The 12,603-nt window shown below is 32.1% G+C and overlaps 1 protein-coding gene across 1 annotated transcript in view; it reads right to left on the bottom strand.

Annotated features, from left to right (window-relative positions):
• Nucleotides 1-12,424, bottom strand: part of DNAH2_1 (Dynein heavy chain 2, axonemal) — a gene marked incomplete at its 3' end in the record, with an annotated part of 89,554 nt that extends 77,130 nt beyond the window's left edge. Inside the window, exons 1-5 of the mRNA XM_035732276.2 lie at nucleotides 12,383-12,424; nucleotides 7,088-8,487; nucleotides 3,821-4,156; nucleotides 2,112-2,300; nucleotides 611-748 (exon numbers count right to left, since the gene is read on the bottom strand). Of these exons, the coding sequence (XP_035588195.2) occupies nucleotides 611-748; nucleotides 2,112-2,300; nucleotides 3,821-4,156; nucleotides 7,088-8,487; nucleotides 12,383-12,410 (2,091 nt within the window). The 5' untranslated portion in view covers nucleotides 12,411-12,424. The remainder of the gene's footprint in view (nucleotides 1-610; nucleotides 749-2,111; nucleotides 2,301-3,820; nucleotides 4,157-7,087; nucleotides 8,488-12,382) is intronic.
• Between the last annotated feature and the right edge of the window lie 179 nt (nucleotides 12,425-12,603).

The raw sequence follows: 12,603 nt of genomic DNA, 5'->3' as shown, positions 1-12,603 counted from the left end.
TGCTCCATTAGGAGTAACAGGCGTAAGTAAGTAAGTAAGTAACGATTTACCGTTCTTAAGTTATGTTCAGTTTATTAATTACTGTCTCCCAGGTTCACAGCCACCTTTTGGCTTTATTTTATATAAATATTATTTCCTATTTTATGATGCGTTGCGGTCTGTTTGGTCAGTATATAAACCAAGTATGATTCGCATAGTGGAGGCTGTTATTGGCATTCTGGACTCAGCTGGACGGGCTAGGCGAGCAACGGGCCAATAAGACGCTAGGCTGATCAGACCGGATGAACGTCATTGGTTTAGTACAGTACCAGAGCGAATAAGTCGTATTTTAATTGGCGAATAAATTACGTGATAACTAGCCGGACTTAAAGTCACAACAGTGAGAAGAGAATTTTCTAAGTTGAACAATTGAATGATGTCATTTCTTACTTCTCATAAAGAATATCATCTAGATTGGATCTCATCCATGTTAGTTTATGCTCTTTTCAGTTTCCATACAGCTATTATTTTCTCAAATAGAGTTATAATGAAGATCCATGTAAGAACAATTGGATTAATTAGTTCTATTATTATCATTACTTTTTATTGACTGTGATTAAATTAAACTTACTGGTTCAATGGTTGTTTGAAATTCATTAAATATTTTCTTAGTTAAATCATCTAGTGCATCAGTTAGTTGTGTACATTGTTGACGATATTCTGACATACCAGCGTCAGATAATGGTAAGAAAAAAGCTTGATCTAAAGCCTAGGAAACAAATAAAGAAATAAACATTTTTTGTTTTTATATATTGATAATAATTTATCTATGCTTATCATTGTGATCTTGAACAAGTCGAAAAGAGACTTCTGAGTCAAACAAGGTTTACATTTACATTGCTTTGTTTATTCTGACCGTCCGTGAAATTATATGTGCTGTAGGTATTATTTTCAGATAAATAGAGTAATTTATTCAGTCTATGTGGTTCTTACGCCTATTCAGTGCGGGAAAAATCATAAGAATATTTTAATAGCTGAGTTAAATATCAGATTATTTTAATATTTTTATGTACTAATGATGATGAAATGGTTTAAACTGAAGAAATCCAATAGATCGTCTGACATGAACGTCAGTAATTCAGCAAGTGCTTTCCCAATATAAATACATTTGGTAACAAAAAGATTTTGAAATTCGTGAGTAAAACTTCAGGAATTTATCTTTCTATCAAGTAATTTACTAAATAAAACTATATTTATGAATTATTACAACTTTTCAAATTTAGAGTGTAACACAGTTGGAATTAAGACAGTATAAATACATGATAATGTAATCGATTCTTTAGCATTTCTTGAGCATTCTGCTTGAAGGCGGGGGTATCATGGATGTAAATCTTTTTTTATATTTATTAAAAAGATATAAATAGTTTGTTACGAACAGAACTGACATGTTAAAAACACAAATGTGGGTGATTATTATCTATTAACTTGGTACTTTTCATAAACATGGCTAATTATCTTGTACTCATCTGCAAATCATAGTCTAATGAACAAGTATTAAATAGTTGAAGGAATTAACTAAAAAGTCATAAAATAGTATTACATTTTTAAGGAGGTCATACAATGAAGTTTTGTTTTTATTCTTTACTCAACGTTTCAAAATTATCACTATTAGACAATCAGGGAATACATAGAACAAATAAAGATTTTTCTATTTCAAATACAACTAATGTGAACCAAATGAGTTAGTTTATACATGTTTCTACTTCCATATTTAGTTTTATCTTCTCAAAGCAATCAGTTTTGTATTATTAATTCCACTCTTCTTTCTTGGGTTTCATGGGCTTGAGTTTATTATGCAATATAAGGAGTTACGGTCGGTGACCACTGATATTAGGACGTTCTGGTATTTGCATAGACATCTAAGTCATTTTGCACAGATTGTAACCGAACTATAACAATTGAAGAATCAAATGTTTCCATTCAAATAATTCATCAGATTGTATAAAATCATACAGAAACAAATATGTATCATTTTATACACTAATTATTCTTTAAACGAAAAAAAAAGTTATTCATTTTGTTCCTTAGAATACCATAAGAAAAAAAATAGTGCAAATATTCATATGACCAACCAGCATATCTTTTTCTAATCGGCGACGTAAAAATTTCCAGTATAAAGCTTGTCCACTATAATACGCTTCAGTTGGTATGGGGAGGCCAGTATTAACACGTTGTGTCATCTCTTTTTTGATTTGATTTAAACAATCACCAAAACGTGAAACTAATTCACTTGTTCGATGATCAATAGTTCTTCGAATAGTCTTAAAGTAATACACATTAGTAAACCAAATGAAAATTAATAATAAATTTCAGCGTTTCCTATATGCAGAAAATTAAAAACACATTATTTAATTAATTTCAATAGTTGAGATCAGGAGTCAATTGAAGCTAGACCACTATGGAAAGCCTGAAAGCACTGGACGACCGTTTCGTTCTATTGTGGGATTCCTCAGCAGTGCGCATCCACGATTCCGCTTCGCGGGACTCCAACCCAGGACCTACCAATCTCGCGCACGATCACCTAACCACAAAAACACTGAGCCGGTATCTAATACAGTTAATGCCTAACTATAGGCTGTAATCATCGAATCTTTCACACAGTTTCGATTAGGTACAAGGACTAAATCTAGAACCTAATATTCTTCACCTCTTATAGTTTGAAAATGTAATCTTGCCGTATTGTCTATATGGCATCAGTCAACATAGTTCTAGTACTCGTTTTTTCAATTTTAAGTGGCAGTGTTGAAAAGAACTGTTTTTAGAAAGGAAATTAAATGCTTTCGATCTCTAATTGCCTAATGTTATAATCAATATGAAGTTCAATTTCGATTTCTAAGCATAAGTTGCTTATGTTTCATTTGAGTACACTATATATAAGCTTATGGTAAGGATTAATCATGTCAAGATGTGTCTTTGGAGTAACACTAGCTTAATCATAAATGTTGGGGATTATTTTTTTTTACAAAAATAATACATATGAACAATAATGCCTCAGATATTCGGTATGCAGCTAGGAGACTTTATAAAACAGGATATGATCAAGTTATAATTTAGACATTCATTTTAACATGTTTATCAAGCTCTGAAAAAAAAAAGAATTGTGAATGGATAATTGCTACTAAGTAAAAAATGAGTAGTAAGGTTGTAATAATGTCAGAAAGTTTTATATGATTTTACCAAGTAACGTAAATCAATCTAATTATTTGAAAAAACGCGCATTTCAGATCGCTACATTCGGTATTCTCAGGATTTCGATTTCGATTTCATCATTCTGCTATTTTAAGTTTTCAGTTCGCATACCATGTTACTTTTCGTATTTTCAGATGTTCGAATTGTATTGAAATTTAGGGGGCGTTATGAGACTGATGAGAATACTGAATTGGATAATTATTATTTTCACCATCTGTAATTATCCAGTGATATTGAAATTTAGGCATGCTTCTTGTTCACTTCTCATCCACAATTAGTAATTCTGATATTAATTTCAGCTTAATAACATTCCTATTGTGGTGACGAAGATTCGGGTTTGTGGAGAAGAGTTTCGTTGGTGTTGTTTACTTATGTCTACTTGTTACTGAATATTCGAGTGTATAAAATAGCTTAGTTGTCTGAAGTTATTTTTTATACATTTCATTATTAATGCTATTGGTAGCCTTAATTCTTAGGTACAGACTGTTTGCTAGATTTCAGTTATGCATTAGTCAATTGCTTCAGTGTCTATTTGTTAAGGTATCTAATAATAATCAAGGTAGAAATATATTTCCTAAAAAGTAAAAATCACCTCACGACTTCGAAGATGAGCAAAAATATCTAGTATTTCGACACCTTGTTGTATAGTTGTGACCGTTTCAAAGGCTGTGTTAATTGCATTTTGCATCATCACCTCTAAATCTTTAATACCAATTCTAAAACGATTATAATTGTCGTGCCATGATGTGGCCTTTATATCCAATATACAATGACGATTCTCAAATAGGTTATTCATCAATTTCTCAAACATTTGTTCAATCGTTAACAGGAGGTTTTCAACTTCTGGGCCACGAATTCCTTGAAGTATTGGCATTGTTGTTTTATTACCATCTTCGTATCGGCCAAAATGTTTTAGACATTGACATACCTTAAATAGATGTAAAAGAAAATAAAGTTTTTCTACAAAATGCAGTAAAGCTAATGAATCACTGAAAATAGCAAATTAATTTACTTCGGGCGTAATTAGATGAATAGGGTGTAGTGACCTATTTTTATCAAGAGAACACGATTGGCTAAATGGAAACAATTATTATTATAACCAATTGTACCAGTGATTGTTTTACTGTACTTGCTTGTTTATCTGTATTAAAGACATTCCTCCTTCCTTTGATTGTGACCTTGCACGAATTCGGTTACGTTCAGTAACCACATTTGTACTCCTTTGGCACGATCTCGGTATTCTTTCGATACCACGAGATCACTCACGAATACATCTCGACTACAGCCATCAACTGCCTTCTGATATTTGACTTACGAAGGATGTTATCGGTTAAATGGCACGTAGTCTTCCTGTAGTGGTGATCATAGACAATCGCGACTCGACGCTGCACTACAAAGGAAACAATGACTGTCAAACAGAGAAAAGGTTTGTAGCTGATATAGTTAAATGAACTTTCATGACGTTGAATATCTGAATTTCATACTTTTAGGAAGTGCAATGACTTATTTGTCACATGTTAAAATCTCTGTTTTTCTATACTTTATTATATCGTCAGTTCCCCAATACAAAAAAAGGAATATCGAATTGAGTTGATGACTTCGTGTAATAAAGAAAGTGAGCCATAGTTCATAACCGAGAATGTAAATAGACAATTTATTTCTTCATATGATTTTGTAGGGTTCATATTATTTAATAGTTACTGGAGTGATAAACATTCGATTCTCATGTATTGTGATACATTTTATTGAATATTCATGAATAACAATTTGTTTGAATGGTTAGAATGGTTATAATGCTGAATCATACGATAAAATGAAGGTAGTCTTTAATGTAGTCAAACATTTGCTGAAGACTGATAAGCCAATCCTTTCAGTTGATTGATTACTTACATGCCACCCTACAGAAGTTACGCTATCAAACCAAACAACTGGATTAAATACCGATTCAAATCTATATCAGAAGACTGAATCATCATTATCATTATTATCAGAAAGGAAAATCATAGTTACGTGTAAGATTTACTCAACATTATTTAACTCCGAAACATTTATTTTGTATAACCTATCTAATGAAACAAAGCGTAGCTTTATAGTAGATTTTCATAAGGTTATCATATATACTTTAGCACTTAATTTTACATTATATTTTCCTATTTAAATTAAATAGTTAAACTAGCTTGAGAGCATGATATAAATGACGAAACCAAATTATGAAAATGTCTGACAAACCTAACTAGGAAGTCAACTCGATGGTAAAGCTTGGATTTTCCTATGTGCATGAAATGCCTGAAATAAGAATCACATCGTTAGACGAAATAACAATTCATTGACTAAATGACTATTTGTACTATTTGTCTGAAATTTGAAACCTCAATTGATTTCATCACTAGAATTATCATTTAGTTGACATCTAAACCATAACATACTGACCAATATTTTTTTATTTACATTTCTTCTTTTAAATAAATTTGTGAATAAAAAATTATAAATCATGTAAGCCATCAGGGTTAAAATGTTAAAAACTAGACTGAATTCTTATTCTGAAGTCCTTTACTTAGTTACTCTTTGATATGTTCATAGCAAATTAAACATTGAGTTAAATAAAACTATTTTATATGTAAGCAAAGATGGATCATGGCTAGCAGTAGAATCCAGGACGTGCGTTCCGTCCTATTTGGGACTCGTCAGCTGGATGTACCTGCACTCCAGAGTTAATGTTCACATATGCCAACAAGAGACAGAACAATTGCAATCTTAAATAACAATAAGAAGATACAAGTAAAACAACTTTACAGCCGCGAAATGTGATCATTAAAAGTAGAAGATATCCGTAAGCTACTAGTATTTCTACACAGATGTCTTAGAAATATTGCTCGCATCTGATGGAATCATCGTATCAAAAATAGTGAGGTTAGACGCAAGGTATTAGAGAATGATGGTAAATCAGTTTATCAGGTTGTGAATCTTCATCGACTGAGATGGTTGGGTCACGTGTCACGTATGCCAGAACACCGATTATCACGACGCGCAATGCTAACCGGTGTTCGGAATGGTTGGATGAAGGTTAGGGGTGGCCAAACCAAACAGTGGCATCAGTGCTTGAAGTTATTAACTTCTAGTCTTAACCATGTTGGTAGATGCAGACTACTTCGTTGGGGTCCATATGGCTATCGTAACCAATGGTTGGAGACTTTGAGTTACATTGCTCAGAATCGGTCACGACGGCATCGGTGTATACACTCTCCGTCTTCCCTTAAATCGTGATATGAAAATCGCTTCACATATTTCATTCTACGAACTAATTCTTTCTTCCTGTACTATGTCCTTATATGTAATCTTTCTTTTATATATTACCATCATTGAAGTAACTACTATAAATCCGGTCTTCGTCCTGCTGTGCTAATGAGATGTGGCATATTGGACCGATGCATGTATTGCCTGGTCCTACGTTGCAGCTAACTGACTGACTGACTGAATTTAAACTTCACCTTATTGCACAAGCAGATGGCTATCAAAACTCAGTAACTAAGTGGATAACGCGATGGTGTTTGAAATCAACGGTACTGGGTTCAAGACCCGGAGTGAACAGCAACGCGAATGCGGATACATCTAGCTGACGAGTCTCTAATATTACGAAATGCGCATCTTAAATTTTACTGCTAACCACTATCTATCTTCGCCTAGAATGTTTGTAACTTAATGCAATATCGTGACAATACACACAGTATTCATATATGCCAATAAGAGACTAATCAATTGCAATGCTAAACATTAATAGGAAGATTCACCTAAACAATACTAAGTATACATATATTATATGAACAAAATTAGTTTAAAAAAGAAAAGAAACAAATCTTACTTCTAATAAATCACGACATCTTTGTATAAATGCATCAATTTGTGCAAATATACTATTTTTTTGTATATCCCATGGTTTTATTGAATTATGTATATGCATTAATTGTAATTTATTATAAATATCTTTATATTGTTCACAACAATAAATACATTGATTTAAATTGAATATACTACTTATAATTTTTCCATTATAGATATCATTTAATGATATAATAGAACAACATCGAATGATTATTTGATTAGATAATTTATTAAATAAATTAGTTATTAATTCATTATTATTATAATATTTTGAATTAGTCCATATTATACGTATCATATTAATAAGTTGTGGTAATTTATCAGGTATATCCTTTGGTTTTAATTCATTTAATTGTAAACATAGATCTTTAATTTTATCTAAAAATTTAATATTATTTTGTGCTTGTTCTGTATTCCATTTAATTTCATCTGCTAACTTTAAAAAATTTGTAATATATGTGGATTTAGCAATCAATAAAATATTGATAATCTGTTGAATAATTGATTTATTTAATTGATTACTAATACCAGTTAAATCATCACAACGATTATGCCAAAATTGTATTTCATCTAATGGACTTATAATAGTTGAATGATCATTTATATTTTGTATATTTAATACAGTTTTAATTTGTCTTGTCCAATGTATAATAATCATTTCTAAACGATTTATTAATTCTTTATCTTTAATAGCTATTTCTGGTAATACATTTAAACTACCTAATGGAATATATAATACAGTTTTATTATCTAATTTCCATCTTGTATCAGTTAATGATGACATAAAACGTTGTAATTGTAATGAAAAATCATTACGTATACTATCTGGCCATGATATATTAGTAAATAGATTTGGTGCAAATAATGATGACATAATACCAAGTAAACTTTGAATAGCTGAACCAGATATATTACCATATTGTATACATAAATCAAAATTATCAACAGTTAGTTTTTCTTTATTTATATTTGGTGTGAAAATAAAATAGTTAATTTCATTGCATAGAAATCTTGGTATTTCAAATTGCAATTTTAATTCATTTTTGTTTAACATATAACATATAAGTAAGTTATGTCCATCAATGGCAAACTCTTTTTCAATTATGCTGTTATGTATATCATGCCAGTGAGATTCTGGATCAAAATCTGTCAAACAGATACGATTTTTTATAAGATCTGCTAGACTGATTATGTCACCTTTCGGTGTAGGACTAGATATATTATCCAAATTATCAACACTTTCAGTTTCGTGAGGACCATTGTTTGTTGAGATGTCAAGTTTATCATTTAGATGCAAACTGTTTGGTGTTTTCGAATCTTTGGAATCACCTTGTGATTTGTCTTCATCAAGATTATTATGATGGGTAAACATACCATTTTCTATGCATGAAGATGGGAAAAATGTAATAAAATAAATGTTAGTCATATAAAAAAACCAAGCTTTGAATGATAATCAAACGTTTTTAAAATACAATGAAATGTAGTTGGTTTACTGTTGAGTATTTTTTCATTGATGCCAATTTTGAATGAGCTAGTGGTTTAGAATGAAGTATCTTTTAATTATCGAGGTGACAGAATTTTGATAAACAGTAAAACGAATCTATGAAATTAAGATTCAATTACTTAGTGTGAACGGGAAAAACAGCACACCGCAACGAACCTTCATGAATTTTACATACTTGACAGCGTTACCTCATCTAGATCAATTAATTCAAATTGCTGATATCACTGCCACTGTTTAACACAAGGTAAACTAAGACCTAATGGTCATGGAAAATTATTAATAACCATACTATTCTCATAAACAGTTTCCACTATGCAATTTTCACCTTTCTCAAATAAACGTCAATGAACCTTCAAAAGAGGTCAAATGATCACTTCTTACATCTCATAGTGATTTGAAAAGGTACGAATTAGTTCATATTGGTAGTGATGGATCACAAAATGGGGAAACGTAAATATAACTTGGTAGCTTAACAAGCTATTACTAAGACCGAATACCAGTTAAAACGTTGTGACATTGGAAGATTTCTCACCATTACATGGCTAATTAAAGAAGGGTAGCCTATGTTATCATTCTTAAGGGTAAAAGATGCATTCTGAGATGGAAGCTTGTAGTTACAATAAAGTGTTGAGCATTAGTCCTCAGGATCCTCTAAAAATTATGGTCTCGTAGTTAGAAGATCATGTGATGTGACTAAGCTATCACTCTACCAACTCGTCAACACAATTCCAAAATCAAATCCCTACAATAATACAATAACGAAATCGTGATGAAATTCAGAGTTACAGATCCACTTGATTCAGTACCGAATCAGAGATACTCAGCAGCAACTGTAAGCTCTTATAAAATCTATAAATGTAATATTCAAGCTCAATTAAACTCATTGATCCGCGTCTTGAAATTTATTTCTAATTTGACGAAAAGATTTACAAATAAATCTAAGGAATTCAAACGATTTGCCTATATCGGGGTTAATCATAAGACTGGTGTGCAAGACTAGGGGCTATAGTTCCATCAATAATTAAACTGAAGGTCTGAATACGTCATGGAAATGAAACATTTATATTACTAAGAGACAATAGTTCAAGAAACAAGCACAAGTTGGTTAACAATACCTTTGAGGCGATCAAGTCAAAAGGAAGAGAATAAGCAGACAAAATTCCTTTACTAAACTTATTACTTGATCAAACAAACACAAGAATTTCGGAAACAATTGTATGCATGAAATTAAACCACACAAATTAAATACTCGATTAAAATAGTTGTAACTTAGCTGCTTTTAAAGGCAATTATTTACTGAAACTATTCAGAAGAGCAGAAACTCGCTACAACACACACTGAAGAAAACGCCAAGAAAAACAGATCAACGAAGCAAGAAATCAACAGCAATTCAAGATTGAATAGAGATAGCAAAGTCTAAAAATGCAACCGATCACATTAGAACGGATTGATTAACAAGCTCTTGGAATAATAAAGATCCTAACTTTTACGTGAGGTAAGTATTGATGTCGTCCAAAGGGACAGTGATAATTTTGTTATTAAGCCACACGGGTCAGAAAACAGCCAAATAACTTTTGATCTCGACAAAATGGTTTTGAGTCATACGGATCTACTAGTATGTGAAAATCAGTTTTTATCCTACCGAAAAAGTTTTCCTCGTTGGTCACTATCAATGTTCAGGAAGCTAAGAGACATTATTAATTCGGGAAGAAGACTATCATTAGGCTTCTATATTACATCTCGTCGAACAGTTAGTTTCAGAAAATGTCAAGCAATTTATTTGTAAACATGAGAGATAAGTCGTGTTTTGAAGTTTGATACTTGCATCCGCCACTCCCAGTAATTTTAAAATGGAAAATATCATAGCATTTTAGCCAAAAACGGCTAACTGAATCGGTGAAAAGCTATGAATTTTGTAAACCACAGTTCTATAGATGAACTGATTCCACGTGTTTTAACCTCATCAAGCTTAGAAGTATTAGTTGGCTTATAATCCAGCGAATATCAGACAACTGATGTACAGACAGTGAAGCCTAATATGCTATGTCTTTTGTTCGAAAGCTTGTATGAACTAAACGTTACTAAAGTCACGGAGATTGAAGAATGTGTTGAAATATCTACCTTAGATCATAAAAAGTTAATGGTGACGATAGTATTGAATAGGTATCGGGTCTGTAGAATTTGATCGTACTACTGTTTAAATCCCCTCAAATAAAACGATTCCAAAGGCAATGAAATCAGAGATTTAGGATTATTAGGAAAGAAAATATATTTGAAACATCGGCAGCGCATAATATCGAAGCTGGTTAGTCAGAAGAAGGGGTGCTTAGAACGGTGGGTTGAAACGTGATATGACATGGATAGATGAATTATCCATCTCAGCTTATCATATGTCATATAAAACTAATAAGGTTAGCATCCGTGTCGCAGATTGACGCAGACATTCACTTTGCCAATTTAGTTACCATCACATTGCATTCGAAATTAGAAACCCATGAAAAAATTAAGGTAGTCAGCTTTTTTCTGTAGACATGTTTATTACGAGTAATTCTGATATTTTAAGCCTTGAAAATATTTAAGATATTTAGGATCAATCACAAAGATACTGGCTGTAACAAATGTAGAGGATGCATTGTTTTTTCAACCCATTTATGTTAGACCGGGTACAACCGTGAGCAAAAGGAATAGCTCCACAATAACGTACGCTTAGCCACAACATACAACCGGTCCTTCGGGGAAAAGAGGGGAATGTCACTGTCAGACAATTTTTTGTGTGGTGCAATATACCTTATTTCAGTTAACCAGGTTGATAACTTCTATGTACTACGTTCAAGTTATGTCAGATACGATTCATGTCGAACAGCCTGATACACCTGAATAAGAATAACATGCCTGAACTGCATTTGCAGGCAGACACTTAAACATGTCTTATATGGAGTCAAAAGAGCGCAGAAATATCACTGTAATTATTGAACTGTTGATGAGATCTCGTTTCTTAATTATTCTGGTCTATCACGACAGTAGAATAAGTAATCATCAGCATATTAGCATGCTTTTTCACATGCAATCCTAAGAACACCTTGGACGGAGTTTACACCCATCATTTTCTCTAGGTTAAAGTTAAATAAGTGAACACGTATCTTCAAGATCATCAGACAACATTTAAAGTACAAGAACTGCTTTCCATAACACAAACGTTGGTCCCAATTTACAATCATGTTGTTATTTCTGATATAAAGGGTCTAGACCAGTCAACTCCGTGAATAACTTAGTTCATTTATTTGGTTTAATCAAAGTTTTAAACAGTTATTTGAGAAAATGGTCAAAATTTGACCGCATTTATGCGCAACAGTTCTATAAAGTAAGTTGTCCTACACCCTACAATCGAGCTAAAGGGTTTAGCATATTATATTATGTTGACAAAACGCCTGATATAACGTTTATAAGCGAGTAACCTAAATGACATCATTAAGTCTTGAACATAGTTCTAGGTATCTAGATTTATTTGACATTATTGCTTCACAAGCTCTTGTTAATTGGCGGATTGAAAATTCACCTTCATAAAAAAGTCAAAAGCTGATAAAATGGACATAAAATACATAACAGTCGAGAACATATGGCTTTTGCAGCTGGTTTTCATGATTCATGGGGACAATATAAATCATGACGTATACGAATGTTTTCAAATAACAAGTTCGTATGTCAGCTAGTTATTGATAAAATTGACATTTTTATGTACGCGTTTACTAATTTTGGTTTAAGTGAACTTACCATCTGTCTCCTCAGTAACCCCAACCATTCAGAGTTAAAGTTGAAAAATGGCCAGTTGTCATAACATGACCTTCATATTACTTAAAACGATCGAGTGATAGGGCTCAATAATCGGGTTGAAAATAAGCAGGCACTTCCGGTAGTGAAAATGTTCAGTTACAACAATCACACCTGGTGAAATGAATTGTCTGGAATTTTAAACTTTCCATCAAACGTTGAAA

This window comes from Schistosoma haematobium, chromosome 2 (genome assembly GCF_000699445.3).
Source record: "Schistosoma haematobium chromosome 2, whole genome shotgun sequence".
Classification (NCBI taxonomy): domain Eukaryota; kingdom Metazoa; phylum Platyhelminthes; class Trematoda; order Strigeidida; family Schistosomatidae; genus Schistosoma; species Schistosoma haematobium.
This window is presented reverse-complemented; position numbering and strand designations above follow the sequence as displayed.